This window comes from Trachinotus anak, unplaced genomic scaffold, assembly GCF_046630095.1.
Source record: "Trachinotus anak isolate AG129_WGS33_773 ecotype Australia unplaced genomic scaffold, CSIRO_AGI_Tana_v1 ptg000021l, whole genome shotgun sequence".
Lineage (NCBI taxonomy): Eukaryota > Metazoa > Chordata > Actinopteri > Carangiformes > Carangidae > Trachinotus > Trachinotus anak.
In genome coordinates this window covers 3,764,131-3,782,594 of record NW_027273872.1, presented here as the reverse complement: position 1 = coordinate 3,782,594, position 18,464 = coordinate 3,764,131, and the positions used below count along the sequence as shown (strand labels likewise).

General features: G+C 40.1%; 1 protein-coding gene and 1 long non-coding RNA gene across 13 annotated transcripts in view; one reads left to right on the top strand and one right to left on the bottom strand.

Annotated features, from left to right (window-relative positions):
* Positions 1-18,464, bottom strand: part of LOC139605612 (uncharacterized) — a 271,063-nt gene that overhangs the window by 61,392 nt on the left and 191,207 nt on the right. The window lies entirely within an intron of this gene.
* The window catches only part of diaph2 (diaphanous-related formin 2), a 353,639-nt gene that overhangs the window by 273,037 nt on the left and 62,138 nt on the right, over positions 1-18,464 (top strand). For 11 of the 12 annotated variants that reach the window (XM_071457232.1, XM_071457234.1, XM_071457233.1 and 8 more), the window contains one exon: positions 13,549-13,713. In XM_071457232.1, the coding sequence (XP_071313333.1) occupies positions 13,549-13,713 (165 nt within the window). Of the gene's footprint in view, positions 1-13,548; positions 13,714-15,809; positions 16,771-18,464 lie in introns of those variants that run through there. The other variant, XM_071457243.1, reaches the window with a different exon arrangement.

Sequence of the window (18,464 nt, the reverse complement as noted above, 5' to 3'; positions counted from 1 at the left end):
ATTTCCTGCCTATCTCACTTGCAGTAGTCTTTAATGTAGGACACAGAGTCCAGGTTTCCTTTGTAATGCAGCTTTGGGATTGTGCCAACTTCATCTCGTGCCGCCTAATTCTCTGTTTCACATTCTCAGATAATGACAGGATTTCGTATTGACTGTCGAAACTGCTCTTATTTCAGCTCTTGTTTCATTACATTGCGTTGGTGTGCATTCAATAGGTTGCTACACAAGTTTGATTCATGATTGTTTCCCACTGCTTGTTATTAGTGCAGCATCAAAGCTAGACGTGGTAAACACATTTGCATTTTAATGACTGATATAGATTGTTCTCCTGCTCAATACCACCATCAACCCACAACACACAGCCCACCCCTGCCCATATTGATAAAAGGTGGGCTGCATCTAGTCTAGTTACAAACACCTACCAAACACACACGGTGACACAGACACACAGCACTGAAAGCTGCAATTAGAATGCAGATGTTGTTTGCACGATCATAGAAGACTGTTTTATTTTGAAGAGGCAGCAGAGTAGCCGACCAACTCTTTTTGGGATTTTGGGTGACAGCAGGCCAAGAATAAAAAAAAAAATTTAAAAAAATCCAGATATGGTAATTAAGAAAATAACTGGGTTAATGTGTCCACATTGTGGAATGGTGCAGTTAATGTTAATGAAGAGAGATTGAGCAGTTGAAAATGATATCTCAGAGCACAAATGGAAGTCATCAGAGCAGCAATCAGCCAACGACGAGTGAGTATTTGAGGAGGCAGATCATTTTTGTGTCCCGAACTCACGTTTTCTTCCCCTGCCACCTGCAGAGGATGATGCTACCCATTAAGGAGAGTTTGCCTCTGTGGAAATGTAATCTGATGCAAATGAGAGTATCAGACTGGCAAATGAGTGCAGTGATGGTACTATGGAGTAGTTGTAGCAGGTAATACAGTCAAGTTGTGTACCTGTGGTGCTGCGGGGAGTTTGTATGTTGCTCAGTTGCCTGTCTTGATAAAGATTCTGTAAAGCTGATGAGCCCCCACATTGATCTTGTGTCTTTATGTGCCACTTGCCAAGAAATACCGTATATTGCAGCAATGTTTGCAAAGTTTCACCAGTGCCATTATCACTGTCAGCTGTGAGCAAGTTTCCAAAGCCAGCGCCTCTCTAGATATGTGCTCAGAGAACAGTGTCCTCCCGAAATCTCCTTCTTTGAGGTGCAAGACAAAGAGACAAGACAATAAGTCTCTCATCTCTTTATTCTTCTATCAATGTACTTTTTTCCCCTTTCTACACTGTCTCCTCGCACTATGTTTTGTTCATGTTGTGATAATATGTATTTCTTGGCGTATTTTCCAGTAAGAACAATTTATGTATTTCAGAGGAGACAAGGTGACCAAATGTTTTCTACTCCACTCACTGTACATATCCTCTTTTTGGTTGTGTACAAAGCCTCCACAAACCTTTTTTTAATGTCACCCATCTACAACCAATCAGCCAATAATAAATGTTTTTTTCAATGTTATTTTCACAGATAGTGCTATGTTTCTGTAGAGAAAAGAAAATATAATTGGCTGAAGACAGTGAAGTTTAAATGCAGGGGTTCTTGTTTCAAAAGCAGAATTGCCTTTTTTTTTTTTTAATACTGACAGTACTGTTGTCACTTCAGAATAGTAGACAGGCTGGAGGATGAGAGGAGGGCAGCTGGGGAGGCTCTAATTTATCTGTTTGTCTGTGTTTTCCTCCCCACACTAGAAGGGAAGGAGGCTGTAACAGGGCCCAGCTCCACAGGGGAGAGTTGTGTTTAGTGGTGACATTGATTTTATAAAAGGTTGCGCAGTGGGGTAGCTAGGTAGGCCTGTCAACCTTAGCTCTCACCAAAGCACATCACACCGTCAAGCTAATTGTGCCCTCTCTGTAATTCCAAAACCATAGAAAAGGACACAGTATGCAAACGTATGTCTGCATATCCTTCTTTTTAAAACCAAGACTATTATGTTTTCACATGAAAAGAAAGGATTTTCTTTCAACCTGTGATTGTTAGTGGCCCATAAACACACAAGCTCCAGTCTGAGGAAGGTTCCTTTTTTGGATTAAAATCAGCTGTCACTTGGGTAATGCTCAGTTACACCCATTTTTTTCTCCTCCCAGCACCATTCTATAGCTACAGCATTTTGTAATTAGATGCACACAGTGAAGCTAAGAGTTAAGGAATCCTCTAAAAAAAAAATACAAGCAACAGAAAGAAAGATGGATTGACAGATTGACATTTGACGGCTAGTCCTATGCAAATGCAGTCCAATACAATCTTCATTTGGAAAGCTGCTCAATAGTGGGTGGACCAATGCAGTAATGGGATAGGGAGAGCAGACGTGAAATACGAGAGCGTCAGAGAAATGAAGACAAGAAGGGAGAGTAAAGACTGGGGAAGAAGGAGATGAACTGGCGTTGAAGGTACTTTTATTTTTACAGGTTGGAGGACACACACACAATGCCACAGGCAGTTCATCAGCTGCTTGTCAGTGCTCTCTCCCCCACTCTTTACAGGGAATCTTGTCAGGGTCAGGTGTGGAGATGACCTAACTTTGACACAAAACAACCACTTTAACTCCACTGAACTTAGAACCAAAACTATTGACCTTTTAGTTACATTGTCAGGCAAAATTTCCATAATTTATGACACATTTCTGAAGATTGAGTAGAAATGCTCAACATGGAACCATTTGCAGTTTATGATTTTTGCATGGTAATGTCTCAAGAACATGTGTCTGTGCCTTTTGTGGCTGCTTATATTTGTGTGTGTGTGTGTGTTTCTGTGTGTGCTCGTGCATGTGTGTGTGCAAGCGTATGACAAACATGGAAGACAGCTGCTACACACATCTATTATTCCACAAACAAATGGATTGTAAGTGCCAGTTTTCTGTCACTCATTAGACACTAATCATTGGCAAATCCACTCGCCTTCTAGCGAGCACATCTTACTGTATTCCCCTTGTCAGTTTTTCCTCTCATTCTGCACCATGACACCCAGGAGCCTCTTGACTGGCGAGTCACACAAAGCTCCTTCGTCCGCCTGCTGAGCTACATAACAAAAAAACTCTTGGGGAGATCATTTTATCTTACCCTTGATTGCCAGATAATTATCAGTTAATTATTTAGAGCCTTAAATTAATTTGCTAAAAATAGTCTCTGTGCCTCTGCGTTACCAATGGAGACGGCTCCATTATTCCTCTCTCCACAGTCTGCATCTCTCCTTCTCCACCTCCTTGTCTTTGACTGCTACTTCTGCCACTCATGTCTGACTGTAATCTAGTAAAGGAGGAAGTGGTCCTTGTGTATTTAAAGCAACCCAATTTAATCCTAATGTGTCACCACTGATTGTTTCAATTTCTCCATGTTATGTTTTCCATGCCTCTTTCTGCCAGTTGTAAAAGTTTCCACCGTGTCACTCACAGAGAGCTATTGTATAGCTATAGGAAACTGAACTTATAATAACATTACTACATGCAAAGTTCTTACAAGTTTCAAGTTTAGATTTGCAAGGCAAACTTTGTTGAGTAGCATCCACTACCCTCTTACTCTGCAGCTGGTTTGGTCCACCAATAATTTCACCTGTTGTCTAACTATGCCTTGCAACACTTTTTAGTGGATAGCATCTTCTTTTCTCCCTCGACTCTTAGGACACTTCATTAGGCTGAAAGTGCTCTGAACAAAGAAATGTGCTGTAAGTGGTCTTATAATGGGATTCATTGGCTTAAAGAATCGAAATTTCTTTTTTTTTTCCCCTCCTTCTGCATGCACTCATGCACACACACACACGCACACACACACTCTCACATTCTGAACCAGAGGCCAAATAGGCTGACCTGCTGAATGGGTTTGTGCTGTGGTAATGATAAGGCTATTGAATGGAGCTGTACTCTGTCACACTAGCTGCTGGGCCAGTGGTCTTACTGAAGGAATTTGATCAATAAACAGTCTCTCTCTCTCTCTGTCTGTCTGTCTGTCTGTCTGTCTCTCTCTCTCTCTCTCTCTCTCTCTCTCTCTCTCTCTCTCTCTCTCTCTCTCTCTCTCCCCCTCTCTCCTTTTCAACCTGCACTTTATCAGTACTGCCACCATTCTTTCTTTATCTACAAACAAATTAAAAACTTGACCAACAGTTAACTGGTTACACTCTGAAATTCATTTTCCTGTCAGCCATTTGGCTCTTGGATCACTGAGAACACACACCAAAAGAAAAAGCCAAACTTCATTGCAGTGGTTAAAACTATCGAAAGCCCCACACAGCCTGATATTTGATGAGAAGTTTGATTATCATATTTTGAACACATAAATTAAATAATTTCTAAATGTTTTACTTCATTGGAGAATTTTAATGATTTTTTTCAGAAGCCACACTGGTTGACCTTGAGAAGTTTCAGATTTCTCTCTTTCTCATTCACATACCCAGTTGATTTTAGTGAATCCATCTTTGTTGTGCATAGTGGAAATGATAGACTACATATCCAGCAGCTAACTCTGGTTGTCATTCCCACATTAGAACAGAACAGCGCTTGATTTTATTGGCAGGTTATTTACAGTATGTCAATGCAATTTACATAACATCAAGAAATTCAGCTGTAGTGTACACACTCTGCTCATTGTGGAGTGCAGAAGGTTGGAGCAGTCCAGCATGAAGGCAGGATATTCTATTGACACTCTCAAGTCTGGAAGTGCACGTCACAGGCAGCCAAACATGATGTCCGTTTGCCTGGCTTGATTAGTGGTCTGTGTAGAGGGTATGCATTTAATGGCCACCTAAGAGGTCCCATTCCTAGCTTTATGCCCAGCTTTATGTACTGTGGTCACATGAAGAAGATGCATCCGGAGATGCTGTGAGCGAGGCTCGGTCAGATAGGAATGATAATTAATAATGACACTTATTAATTTACACTGCAGACCAAGTTCCGAGACAGAACTAAATGTAGTTGCAAGAATTATTCAAAGATCTGATGTCATGTTTCTGCTTTACTATATTTTGATGAACAGTGAATATAGGCAAGAGAAGCTGCATATTAGTGAGTGACTGGAGACACATTAGCCCCAGAGATTTATTTCCTTAAAAACACAGGAGTAGTTTGGTGCCATGTGTCTGTGTGTTTCATATTTTGAAGGCCCTGATGCCCTGTACAGGACTTAAAGGCAAAATGTGCCATCTGATCTGGCAGCTGGTAAAAAGTCAGATATCATCACACTAGATTACTGAATTCCTGATGATGATAAACCTCAGTACAGAATGTTCAGCAGTATCCACATGAACATGTTCAAAGAGAATAGACATGTTGAACATCTACTGAGAAAAGAAATGTATTTAAATGAACCGTTTCAAGAAACAAAAAGTGCAGACCAGAAATTGTGATTCATCACTGTCATCATCGCACACAACTACATAGACATGGCATTTATAAGGAAACAAGTCTATACTGTGCATCCCACACATCTCTCTGTATCAAAGCCAGACAAGTCTTTTGAATTGATCATACTGCAATGAAAATGCTGGCTTACCTCCCCAGTAGGAGGATAGAAGCATAGTATGGTAGGTATTATAATAGGTATTATAGGTATTATAATATATAATTCTAGGAATAAGGTGAGCCAGGCCAGAAAGTGGTGCGATGGCAGCAGTTGTGCTTGTTGATAAAGCAGTATTCAATATTCTGCTATTTCAGTATTAAAAAGTGAGCAGTAAATGCATCTAAACAAGATTAGATAATTAAACCGAAAGCATGTGTAATTATGAGATACAGATTACATTCATTTTCCCACCAGATTCAAGGAGCTTGTGTTTGTGCTGAGGGAAAGAACTGGTGTTGGATGGATTCATTGAAGACCAAATCAATGAATGTGCAACACTGGCACTAAAGGCATCTCAAAGATTACCCAGGTGTGTTTTTCCAAATGAGAAATATTGCACTTTCATGCCTGAAAAACCACATTAAAATGCGTATTATTGTTTACAAGCTTACCTGTGTCTATTTAATGACATGCATGGTGCCTGTGTTCTCGCACATGCTTGTCTCTTGAAGGGGCATCTCATGAGCCTTTGTAATGTAGAGGTAGGGCTTGATGTTTACCGATTAGATCAGCGTCTAGGGAAGAGAGAGACTTGACCTTTTACAGTTTGACAAGTATGAACATTGTAAACACTGTGGATTTGCATTGTCATGTTTCCACTATGTGAAAATTACACAGAGAGGCACCGGCCCCGGGCATCAGTGTGACATGAGATTGCTTTGGATGAGGATGAAAGGATGACAATAACCATAAAAGGTTATCAAAGATAAAATTGTGTGTGTGTGTGTGTGTGTGTGTGTGTGTGTGTGTGTGTGTGTGTGTGTGTGTGTGTGTGTGTGTGTGTGTGTGTGTGTGTGTGTGTGTGTGTTGTGTGTCTGATTGTGTTGTGTTCACATACTCTCACTCACCGGCACCATTATTGTGGACACCAAATTATTTTTCTCATTTTTCCTGCACTCTCTCCCCTTTTTTAATAGCCTATCCATGATTCAACAGGTCATTCCCATGGACCTAATCCCCTCATATCTAATTTATATAGTCTCTTTTCCTTTATCAGATGTAGTCATTACACCCACCAGTTTCCCCCTCATTGAGCTGTTCCACTACCAGCTGGGTGCTGTAGTGAAGAGCTTTGAATGCTTAAGCAGAAACAACCTTTCTCTCTACACGTATAAATATTTCAGGGACGGACGGGCAGAATAAATTGACAGTAAAATTGACATCAAATCTGGCTTTTAATTTCAAGAAGATGAGGAGGTAGAAGCTGTTGGGGAGATGATGGAGAGGCGTACTGAGCGATGGAAGGTCATGACCCCTGTGTCAAAGTGCTAATATAATTCACTGAGCAATTCACTACACACACACACACACACACACACACACACACACACACACTTGAATTTATATGTATATATATATATATGTATATATATATATATATATATATATATATATATATATATATGTGTGTCTCTGTGCGTCTCTGTGTGTCAATATGTATATATATGTGTGTGTGTGATTGTGTGTGTGTGTGTGTGTGTATATGTATGTATATGTACAGAGCAGGAAAATAATCTTAAATAATTAGACTGTAGAGTGAGTAAAGGAACAGTAACACTGAAGGTTTGAGAGGTTAAGGTAGACTGTGATCACATTAATTACATTTTGTGTGTGTATGTGTGTGTGTGTGGGATGGGGTGGGGGCCACTCTCTGTAATCCAGCAGAGAGAAGAGGGGCAGGTATCCGCATGTGTGCTCTGACAAAGATGGATCAACAGGATAGAGTTTCTCGATGGCACACTGTTGATTTTCATCCAAGGTGTTGTTTTGATTACTTTGGACAAAGTCCAGACATTTTCAGAGAGTATTGTTTCACTAAGGCATTCATTCTGGTACAGATTTAATTATTTCCACCATGTGAAATGAACATGACTTGAATTCTTGTATTCCTGTGCACAACAAACAGGCTCCCATTTCACATGAGCAGAGATTGTAGAGACCTGCAAAACACATTCCCTGTTGTTCCTTTTAAAGGATGAACTAAATGTCTTTTCATTTTTAATTTAATGTTTACTTTTTTCTAGATCAATGAATGATCAGTTAGCAAATGCAGGTTGACTGTCTTGTTGAAAGGCACTTGAACCACAACTATCACTGCTGTAATATATTTGAATTAGCCACAGTGAGAAGCCACAGTCGTGGGTTGGCAGTGTTGCTCGGTCAGACAGTCCGTCCTCCAGTTTGATCTGAAGTGAAATATCTGAACAAATATTGGATGCATAGCCATGAAATTTAGTGCAGACACTCATGTTTCATACTTGTTGAATAACTTTCGTGATCTGACTTTTGATCCAGTGCCACCAGCAATTCAAATTTTCCCTTATCCACTGAAATAACTTGCTTATCCAAAGGATTGGACCTGGATAAGTGAGATATTTGGTTTGGAAATTCATGGCTTGTCCTGAGCTGTGATGGTTAACATGGTTTACATCTACAAATCTTCAGTATGTTTTTGTTGTCATTGTGAGATGTTACTTACTAACATCAGAAATATTAGCAAAACTATCATATTCTCTGGACTGTGTTGGTTTTTCAAATCTGATCTTGCTGTGGTGTTTATGGACGCGTATTATTATACTTCACAGTGTAAACAGAGCAGAGATGTTGTATTCAGTTCATTTGGATATATAACTGTGAGCTGTACCTTTAAACATACAGTATAGTGCCTCTTTTAAATCCAGGCAACTCCTTCCTCCCTGCCCTCCTTCTCCTCACTATACCCTCCCTCCTCCTTCCTTTCACACTTCCCCCCTCCCCCCTATTCACCTCTGCACCAGATCACATCCCAAATTCCTGGAGCTGGCTGCTCTGCTAATTCCCTCTGACAGCCCCAGTGTCGGTGTCGTGGCCCAACTCAGGACGCTGTCAGCCTCTTTCCAGCTCGCCCTATGGACCTCCCTCTGCTTGTATCACCACACACTAGAGAGTGGTCCTGTCCTCCTCTTAAACTTTGCCTTTGTCTTTCTCTCACGTATTCTGCTTTTCCACTGACTCTTTAGAAAGTTGAGGAAAGTAATGTTTGCAAAAATGCAAACTTTTTAAATAACAAAAGGCATCAAACACCAAGAATTTTAGATTTATTATGAAACATAGAAATAACTGAATAACATCTGATGCATTAGTTCACTGATTTTAGGAGCTTGAAAACTTTTAACATCTCTCTCTCTCTCTCTCTCTCTCTCTCTCTTTTTCCCCCTCTCAGCACGATGGGTTGTGTCCAGTCAGTGGGCAGCTTTGGTGTAATTTGGCCCACTGGGACTGTTGGCAGTAGGTGTGGGGATAAAGGGAGCAGGGATGGTGGGGTTTGGAGAAAAGCGGGCTTAGTGTGGGGCCTTGGATGGAGGGGCCAGCAAGCACATAGGAAAAGCATTAAATAAACATTAATGGAACTAGGTTACAGGAGATTTATTAAGGAGGCTTTTTGGGCCCACACTGTAGGGTTTTATGCAGCACTTTAATAACTCTCTCATGCACACAGGTAAACAAACCAGGTAATTTATTGCCATCCTCATAGGTGGCCATTGTGAAAACTGTTTTAACTTTGTTTTCGCCCATAAATTGATTTTTTTTCTCCTCTTTCTGTGGTTTTATTGTGAAATTGAATAAGTCAAAAAGCTTTTTTACATCTAGGGTAAGTCTGACTTGGATATGATTTTGATGTCACTTTGTGGTGTTAAAAATGAGTGCCCTTAATCACAGCTTACTGCTGTTAAATGTACTCTTTCTGGCATGTCAAACACCCAGATAAAAAGTGACTGATTGAACACAGTAATGAGGACACCATGGCAGGACAAAGAATTAATTCTAGTCTAATACAAGGACGTGGTGGGTTTTGGCAAGAACGGGGGATTTGAGAGAGGGAATTATAAAACATGAACCAACAGAGCACTGCCACTGACATCACATTTCACATCGGACATCCTCTTTGTAAATTGACGCTGTCAGATATGACGCCGTGAGAAACTTGAGTTTTGTAAGATAAGCCTTTGTGTGACATGCTTTGTGACTAGCTGCTATTCCACAAGTCCATTTTTAACTATGATTTTAGGCTGTATGTTGCAGTTGTGCCAGCATCAGTTATCGAAATAGCCTAGAAATTCAGGAAAGATGAGGCACAGAGCTATAAAATGCCTGTATTTGCAAAATCAAGTGTTCTAATCTGACCATTACCATAAAATCCAATAGACACTGCACAGATATCTTTGGTAGCATTCACATTTGCAACATTGAGCCTTCCAGCCCTGGAGCATTTGTCTTGCACTGTGTTGGTCAGGTTCAGTGCACAGGAAGTGCAGACAGTAGCCCTCCTCTGAGGACTACTAGAAAAGGAGAGCAGAGACTGACAAACAGGGTCGGGCCAACCAAAGCCTGCATGATGCTTTACCTTGAGTCCTGTTGCCTCTGCTCCCTGCTCTGCTTAAAGCCCAGGTGACATGAATACCAGACACAGCTCAGACAGCAGACCTCTGAAAGTTCACTCTGAGTAGGAGAGAAAGAAGGGAGTTCTCATCTGAGTGAGAGAATTTAATGGGAAGAATGTCAAGGGAAAATGTAGAAAGAGAATTATAAAGGGAATGGGTTTGAGTAAGACAGTGGTGGACAGGAAGAAAAGAGAAAGAAATAGAAAAAGATTTATCTTTGGAGAAGGAGAAACCATAAAGGCTTCACTGACTGTGAGAAAGTAAAGGAAAGAAAAGAGTAATAGACAGCCTGACAGAGGCATTCAAAGAATGTTTTGTGGTTGTGTGTATGTACACTATACATATATATATATATATATATATATATGTGTGTGTGTGTGTATGTGCATGAGTGTGTGTATCTACGTGTTTGATGAGGGCTCTACCATACCGGTTGTGTTGCTGCAGGATAGTGTGCGTCAGGCTCCATCAATATGACATGTCTTTGATGTGGAAATACAAGGAGCAAAAGCCCAGCCAGCCTCAGTCCAGTCCCCAGCGGGACACATCTACCACTGTGCATATGCATACATGTGTATTTGAGTGTGTGTGAGAGAAGAGTAGAGAAAGAGAAACACAGAGAGCCACAAGCCACAACAAGCACCAGATGTAACCACTGTTTCAATGTTTTTAACTCTTATTCTGCAGTTTTGACCCAAACATTTCTGGAGCTAAAGGCAGGGTGGACACCACTGCGGAGTGAAATCAATATTTTATATAAATACTGCTAATAAGCATTTCCATGCCAGTGTTGAGTAATATCAACATGTCTTTTGCTGCTGAATTGATGTTTTTCTTGCTGTTTGGCATGAACCTGTTGCTCATCCTTCGATTCAGTTTTCAGTGAAACATTATAAATATTTATGCTTTCATGATTCTTTTCATGATCATTTTATCCCTTAGAGTTAATTTTCTAGTCTGACCAATTAGACATTGTTGAGAGGGACCATTTTATATGAAGTTCAGTCTGGCACTTGAAACTGACTGCATTTGAATTTTTGGATGAAGAACTGAGGTTCAGTTTCAATAATAAATGACACCATACCATATGGCACTGTTCATGGTAGATTGGTCCTAGAAAGTGATTTTTCTTTACAAGGTTCATTTTAAGACTTTACCAAACAAGTTTTACTTTTACATCTCTCTGTTGGACCCCTGAGTGTTCACACAAGTGGAGTGAGGGGGGGGAGGACAAAAGAAGATGTAAAGTCAGTCTGGCCAAAGAAGAGGGGATAAAATCAGGTCGAGGCAGACAAGGAGATAGAGACTAGCAAGAGGAAAGACAGAGGGATGAGTCCATCCATCGGGCCTGTGTGTGGGCTTGCTGCTAACCTGGACTGTGCCATCGCTGCTCAGTTTTAGTAAACACTAGCTAGCAGGGCAGTAATCCAACCAGCCTACCCTGTCAGTTTTCTTCTTCCTTCTCAGCTTCACAAAGGCCTTTCCACAAACACACGCTTAAATGTGAGCATATTTAAGTGCACACATACAGAACATCACAGGCACAAATAAATGTGGTATTTATACCCACATGGAAAAAAAATGAGCATTACTAACTTGGCCAGGGACACAGAACAATCCCTGGACTTCAACATGGCTGTCTACCAAGATGACAGAACAAACAAACAATAAATAAATGGTACTGTAGAAAAACCGTGGCTTCTGCATCGTACTGGCAGATTGCTCACAAAGAACAATATCTTGAAAACTGTTTAGCCCTGACAATCACAGACCACATGCTGCACCACCAGCCTGCGTATGTTGCCAAGGCGACTGCATATGAGCACTAATTGCCTATAACTGTACCCATGACACAAAGAACAAGAAGCTGCTGCTTTAGCATGTAAGTATTACATAAAGAAGCCAAATACTATCCCAATTATGCCTTTCTGTGTAACATTGTCTGTATTTGTTCAGTTAAACTGGAAAACCTTCAGAATGACAGTCACATGGATTCATACACACACATTTAATTGGACAGAAGAATATGTGTATGTTCTCACAGAAGATTATTATTATTATTATTATTATTATTATTATTATTATAATTATTATACCTTTAACACAAAGCATTCTGACATGTCCGGCCATGTAAAACCCTTTGCTCAGCAGCCATTTATACAGTTTCTGGAGTCATTTACTGTATTTTAAACAGTCTAAAAAGTCTCATTGCATAAGAGATCAAAACACAGAGATATCGACACACAAATGTCATTGGTAAATGAGAAAGGAAATGTATGGTTTGGAACAATTTGGGTTTTATTCTACTTGATCTGGTCTTCGGTTCTGTCTGTTCTGATTACATTGTACTCACCAAAATAACAATAGCAGCTTTTCTTAAAAAATTGGCACCATGGGGAGGTCGGTCAGTCAGAGAGGTTTTAAACAAACCCATAGGTTGGTCAGACTTCTTTGTAAGAGAAAACAAAGGCAAAGGGCAACTTTGGCAGAGTTTTAACACAGTTCTGCAAACTCACAGTGAAATGAGGAATTATTAGTGACAATACACTGTGTGCTCCCTTTTGTTTTACCTAAAATACAGTGGTAGCTTATCTGATCAATCTGCATTTGTTGCTCTATTTTAGAGATGTTGACACAATGTTATCATATCCAATAGAACTGATGGTCAGAGCTAAGAAAATAAAACCAGATTTGTAATAAATTCATGTCATAGTGATAAGCTTTGAGCCATTACAGATATTATGACTATAATAACTAGCTTATTAGGAAAGAAGATGGAAATGATTGAAGACACAGCAGGTGTTGGACACCACTGCTGATGCATTAGATCTACTGATGGAGTTTCGACTGCAGGTAGCTGTCGTTGCCCAATGCTTGCCTGTGCTTGCAAGTATGTACATGCATGTATATACAAGCTGGTGTGTGTGAATTTGTGTCGTCCTCATCCCACCCAGGGTGTTTGAGTCTTGGAGTTTCCAAGCGCAGTCTCCATGAGGTCAGTGGCTGCTGTGATAATGCTTAACTGATGCCAGCTGTCAATAGCCATTCACCAGGAGAAAAGTGCTCCGCCTGTTCAGTAAATTACACAGTGCGACGTGAGCTGTGAGGTTCAAAACAACCTGACCCCACTGTTGTTGGAAGAAACAATAGAACAATGACTGCAATCAGCTTTTCCAGAAACCATCTGTGTCATGCTGCTGACTACAAAACACCTTTCCATTACTCCAGGGCTGCAGCTATTAGCTCACCATGCTATTGACTCCAAAGTGAGATGGAGAGGTTATTGTAATGGCACATTAGATTGTCTCTGACCCTTCTTTATCCAGTGTTTTGTTTTGCTGACCTTGACATAGGTGGGCTTTTTGAGCTTCTGAAGTGATCGTTTCTCACAATGGCTTGTCTTTCCACAGATGAACATATTTGTGAGGTGTCATTACATCGCTCATTACAGTATTTTTATTACATATATTTTGTCTGTGTTTCAGACATGATTTTCTCTTTTTTCCTTGACTCTGTCTGTCTCACGGCTTCTGCAAGCATGCCCGGGAGCAGTATGAAAAACTATCCACCAGGCATAAGAACATGCAGAAGCTGTACGAGAGCATAGGCAGCTATTTTGCCTTCGACCCCCACTCGGTCAGCGTGGAGGATTTCTTTGGAGAACTGGCCAACTTCCGCATCCTCTTCATGGTGAGTGTAAAGTTTCTAGTTTATTTATGTGCATGAAAAGTCTCGTGTTTAATGTTTATTCAAAGAAGACACACACACAGACTAACAGAAGCCACCACCCACACATGCTCATACTTTTGCATACACTTTCACTTGTTAACACACACATTGGGTGTGATTGAAATGAGAACAGAATTTGTGAGTTACACATGCACACACTTTCATCAGACTTTAAGCAGGTCCTGACAGATGGTGAAGACATGTCTGAACATTACAGTTTAACAGAACAGTGATTTAGAATTACACTTCCAGAAAGTTGGGGGTCTCATAAGGGATGGATTTCTAAAAGAAACGTGAGACTTGAAGCAGCAGAGGCCAAGATATCCTGACATTTGGTTCTTTGTATCAGTCATGCTCTAAAAACTCTTGATCCTTCACTTGTCATAATGCAAGTGTCTTCTCTTGTAATTTTTCTCCATGTTTTAAACCAAGATATATCCAGTGACATCAGCGTGACATCATCAGGGTCATTTTCTCAGACTTAGCAGATCTCTTCCACATCCACAGAGGATGTTATAAAACTGTATGAGTGCACAACATGGATAGAAATATTTTTCCTCCCAGTCTTCTGATAGTCCACCAAGATTTCTGTTTTTGAGACAATCTGCTGCTAGTTTAAGTTCCCAGGGTTATTTCAGAAAGTGCACCGTGTTTTCTGGTCATTTGTTGTGGTCTTTAAATTCTGTTGGTTGGCCCTGACATGCTTTTCAGTTTTCATTTTAGGTTCTTGCACAGTTTTCTGCAAGAATGTAACCATTCTCACCTACTGTGTGACTTCCTTCCATATGGTATCTTTTAATAGGTCATAAAGCCGCAGTGTCTGCTATATATATTATTTTGTAGAATCACTTACATAACTAAATCATTCGTTTTCACTTTCTTCAATGTCATCTTGGTCTGTAAGGTTCAGAAAATAGTTGTTTTTTTTTTCCCAAAAATGCTGTTTCATATGGGGATTCTTTGGTAAGTTTATTTAAGATTTATTATATTTAATATTTGCTCCAGCAACATGGTGGCCATTCCCAGACAGAAACACACTATTCAAAAGAATATAGGCAAACACAAAGTCATGCTTCAGGGCATTTGATGAGTCTGGCATGTGTTCAGAATTTTAAATCTGAATGTATCATATGCAAATATATTCACAAATTTTCACAAATGAGACCTATTGTTTTTAACGCAAAAACAGAAGCACAGAAATGTGTAAATTATAATAAAGCCTAAATGAATAGATGATTCTCCACCTACATGTTCTGTGCTGTACATCCAAATGGTAAACAAAAATGGTTTACTGCATTTCCATGAGTGCGCACAGTGTCAGATGCTTAAACATGCAGAATCTAACTTTTTTTTTTTTTTAAGTAGATACATGTGAACTTCTTCCTACAAGTACTGATTAAGAAACTTCTCGTACTGACTTGGGAGCTGGAAGAAAGAAGACAAAGTTATAAAACAGATTAGAATATATTATTTGAAAGAAGCTGAGAATAGGAGAATGTATAATGTCGGTGTCTCACTGATAAAAGAGGCTTGTGCAAGCTTCTTAACCTGTTAAACACAGTTTCATTGGCTTGAGGCCGCTTGTGTGTATGCGTGTGCAGGTGCTGTCACCACAGGGCATTGTAGATATTGTGGGATTTTGTTAGAGCTAATGAGTCTAGAGAGGACTTGGGAAAGTAGATATAATTGCACTTTACTTTTCACCTGAGAGTTTAAAATTATTTTCAGTATGGCTGGAAAAAGTTTCTGTAAAATGTTTTACACTATATTGACCTTAAACACTATAACACACTTCATAGTGCTGGATAGTTCATATACAAGTGAGAAAGGTACTGAGGTAACAGTGAAACATGAATTTACTTTGAATAAAAGTAAAATTCAAAATTTCTTCTGCTTGTTGGTGTTACAGGGAATGTGGTTACAGATTAGCTAAAGAGGTGACAATACCAGTGACGTAAACAGCACATCCTCTCAGAACAAAGCACAAGTTCATTTCTCCTGACTAGACAAGTGTGTTAAACATTTATTCCAGTGTCTTTGCTTTCTACCTTCTACAGTCTATCCATCCCTCCTGGCACCGCCCCAAAATTCCTAGTGTCAAGATGATGACATGGTGTCCAGAAGGCATGCTCTCAGTATTCACAATCCATTAACGTGAATGGCAAGGTCCCCTTGTCGGAATCCTTCTCCTCTCTTTACTCTGATCCCCATCTGAAACCAACTTTTCATTCCCGCTGATCAAAGAGCACCAGCACACAACACAACGCTCCCTCAAGGATTCCAGAGTTGCATATCTCTAAAAGAGGCATCCACCCAAGAAAATAAATTATTCTCTCAAGCAAATAGCTGCATATGAATATTTTATTACTGATTTAAACTTTCCTGCTGTGGATAAGGGGAGGGGAGTGGGATAAAGTGTTGCTGTGGTTAAAATGGGTGAGGGGCTGGTTACAAGTTAATGTATTCATATAAAAACAATCCTTTAATCACCATATTCTTCAGATATTATTTATAGTTTTTGGCTCTTCAGCTCTGCTGACAGAAAGGCTAATCCCATCTGCTTGCGTAGCACAAGGAATCAATGGTTGTTTCTACTTGAATATAGTTTTTATTTTCTTACCCTGTAAAAACAACTGAGCTTGCTTCTTTGCAGCAAAATGAAAACCTCTTTCGTAGTTTTTCTTGTCAGTTAAGGAAAGTTGGGGAGATGTCTGCTAGATATTTATCTTTGACAAAAAGTTGGCCTACATCAACCATTACTGATTTCTTTCAAATGACAAATCAAATGAACACGATGACTTCGTGTCAGTTAATAATTTAAAATCAGCCCTGAATCAGCCCTTAACTTCTTGATATGGCTGATGTGCCCAAGACTTTTATTTCAATATTGAGACACTGAGTTGTTTGACTCCAACAAAACATCTTTGCTAACTTCCATCTATGTTGCATTGCCCTGTGTAATGCATTCACAGCACAAAGCATCTGCAGTATTAAAGAATTCCATCGCAATACAGTCACCCTAAATTGCTTTTACTAAAAAGCTAGGGCTTAATGCACCCGACCGACATGAGGCATTTGAGTAAACGCATTGACAGACAGTCCTCACAGAACTGAATGTAACTGATAAGAGAATCCATTAACTCTATTTTCCTTCTGTTTCATTCTCTTTCTCTCCCTCACTCTCGTCCCATTCTCTTTTTTTTCTGTGGCCAATGAAATATTATTTGATTTCAGCACATGGAGTCAGTATTCGTAGAGTCCAACAATTTGTTAATTTAATGCTGCTGCCACATTCTGAAATAGAGTATGAGTGAAATGCAATCGCAGGGCCTGTATGTGTAATCCTGACCAGGAGCATGGGGGATGAGGATTTTTCCATTAATGAGTTATCAAAGCGCAGCAGATGGGCTGGGATGAGCTAACAGTCTTCCTTGTTGATTGAGTCACTTTCTAATAAGACCAAAAGACCCAGACCGGGTTCGCAAAGTAGCAAGATAGAGCATCTAAGAGATTAGAATGATGACTTGTGTGTGTCTGTGTGTGTGTATATATATATGTGTGTGTGTGTGTGTGTGTGTGTGTGTGTGTGTGTGTGTGTGTGTGGGTGAGGGTGCATTTGTCCACTTTTGAGCTCATTTGATATTTCTAAAGCTTGCTAATTCCTTCACAATATGACAAATTATCATAATCATGCTGCTCATGCTGAAGACGACGCTCTGACAGTGCCACTCTCCCCACCTTCTTGTTAAATCACTGTCATGTTTCCTCAGTATTTCCACTTACACTGGCATGACACAGTCATTAAAATAATTGCACCAGATTTTGGAGGTCACCTATCAATATGGGAATACATCTATACCACAGAGCAGAAGTCTCACAATCTGTAACTTATAACTTCTTCAAGCCACCCCCCCCCCCCCCCCCCAACACCCTGGCACACAGTGTAACAGATGGCTAATAAACACATTTGCTGCTTAAAGCCCAGGCGCTGTAGTGTTTGTAAAATTCAAATGAGATATAGCAGTGACACTCTCTGTGTGAGATCACTGGTGCAACTGAGCAGTTGGAGATACTCATTGCTCCCTCATTGGACTGCCACACTTGTATGCATAGGGGGGGAGCCATGCTGTGGGAGATGTATTGTGTTGTGCAGGGTCAAGGAAGAGCAGCAAACACATTTCATGAATTATTGAAGGAACAGACTTGAAAAGGGAAAATGCTGCCTGGCCCTTGTATAGGCAGATTGGACCTGTGGGCTGCACTGCACTCAGTTTTCTTGCCAGGTATAGATAGAAGAGTACTTATAATCTCCATCTTAGATACACTGCAGGCCATGAATGTGACATATGCTCAGCCTGTCTCATGGCCTTTATGACAAACCTACCTGGCAAAAAGGTGTTATTATGCAAACCCACACATTTTATTTGTCTCTGAGAATTTAAAGATTCTAACTCTAAATTTACACACCCCCTCCTGAGCAGTATGCAGACAGCACCTGCACCATATTTTCCTACTTTTCATTAGAGGGGTTCAGGGCACAGAGTCAGTCATAAACATAGCCCCTGGACAGTAGGCTTTGTTTTGTTTCAGGATTATTAGGCAGAAACCAGGCCAGAAAGGACACTGTCTATCACAGTGGATAATCATAGAGGAAAAACCTTTGACCTTTTGGGTCAGTATGAAGTGCTGGGCTACACTTTTGTAGTTTTATT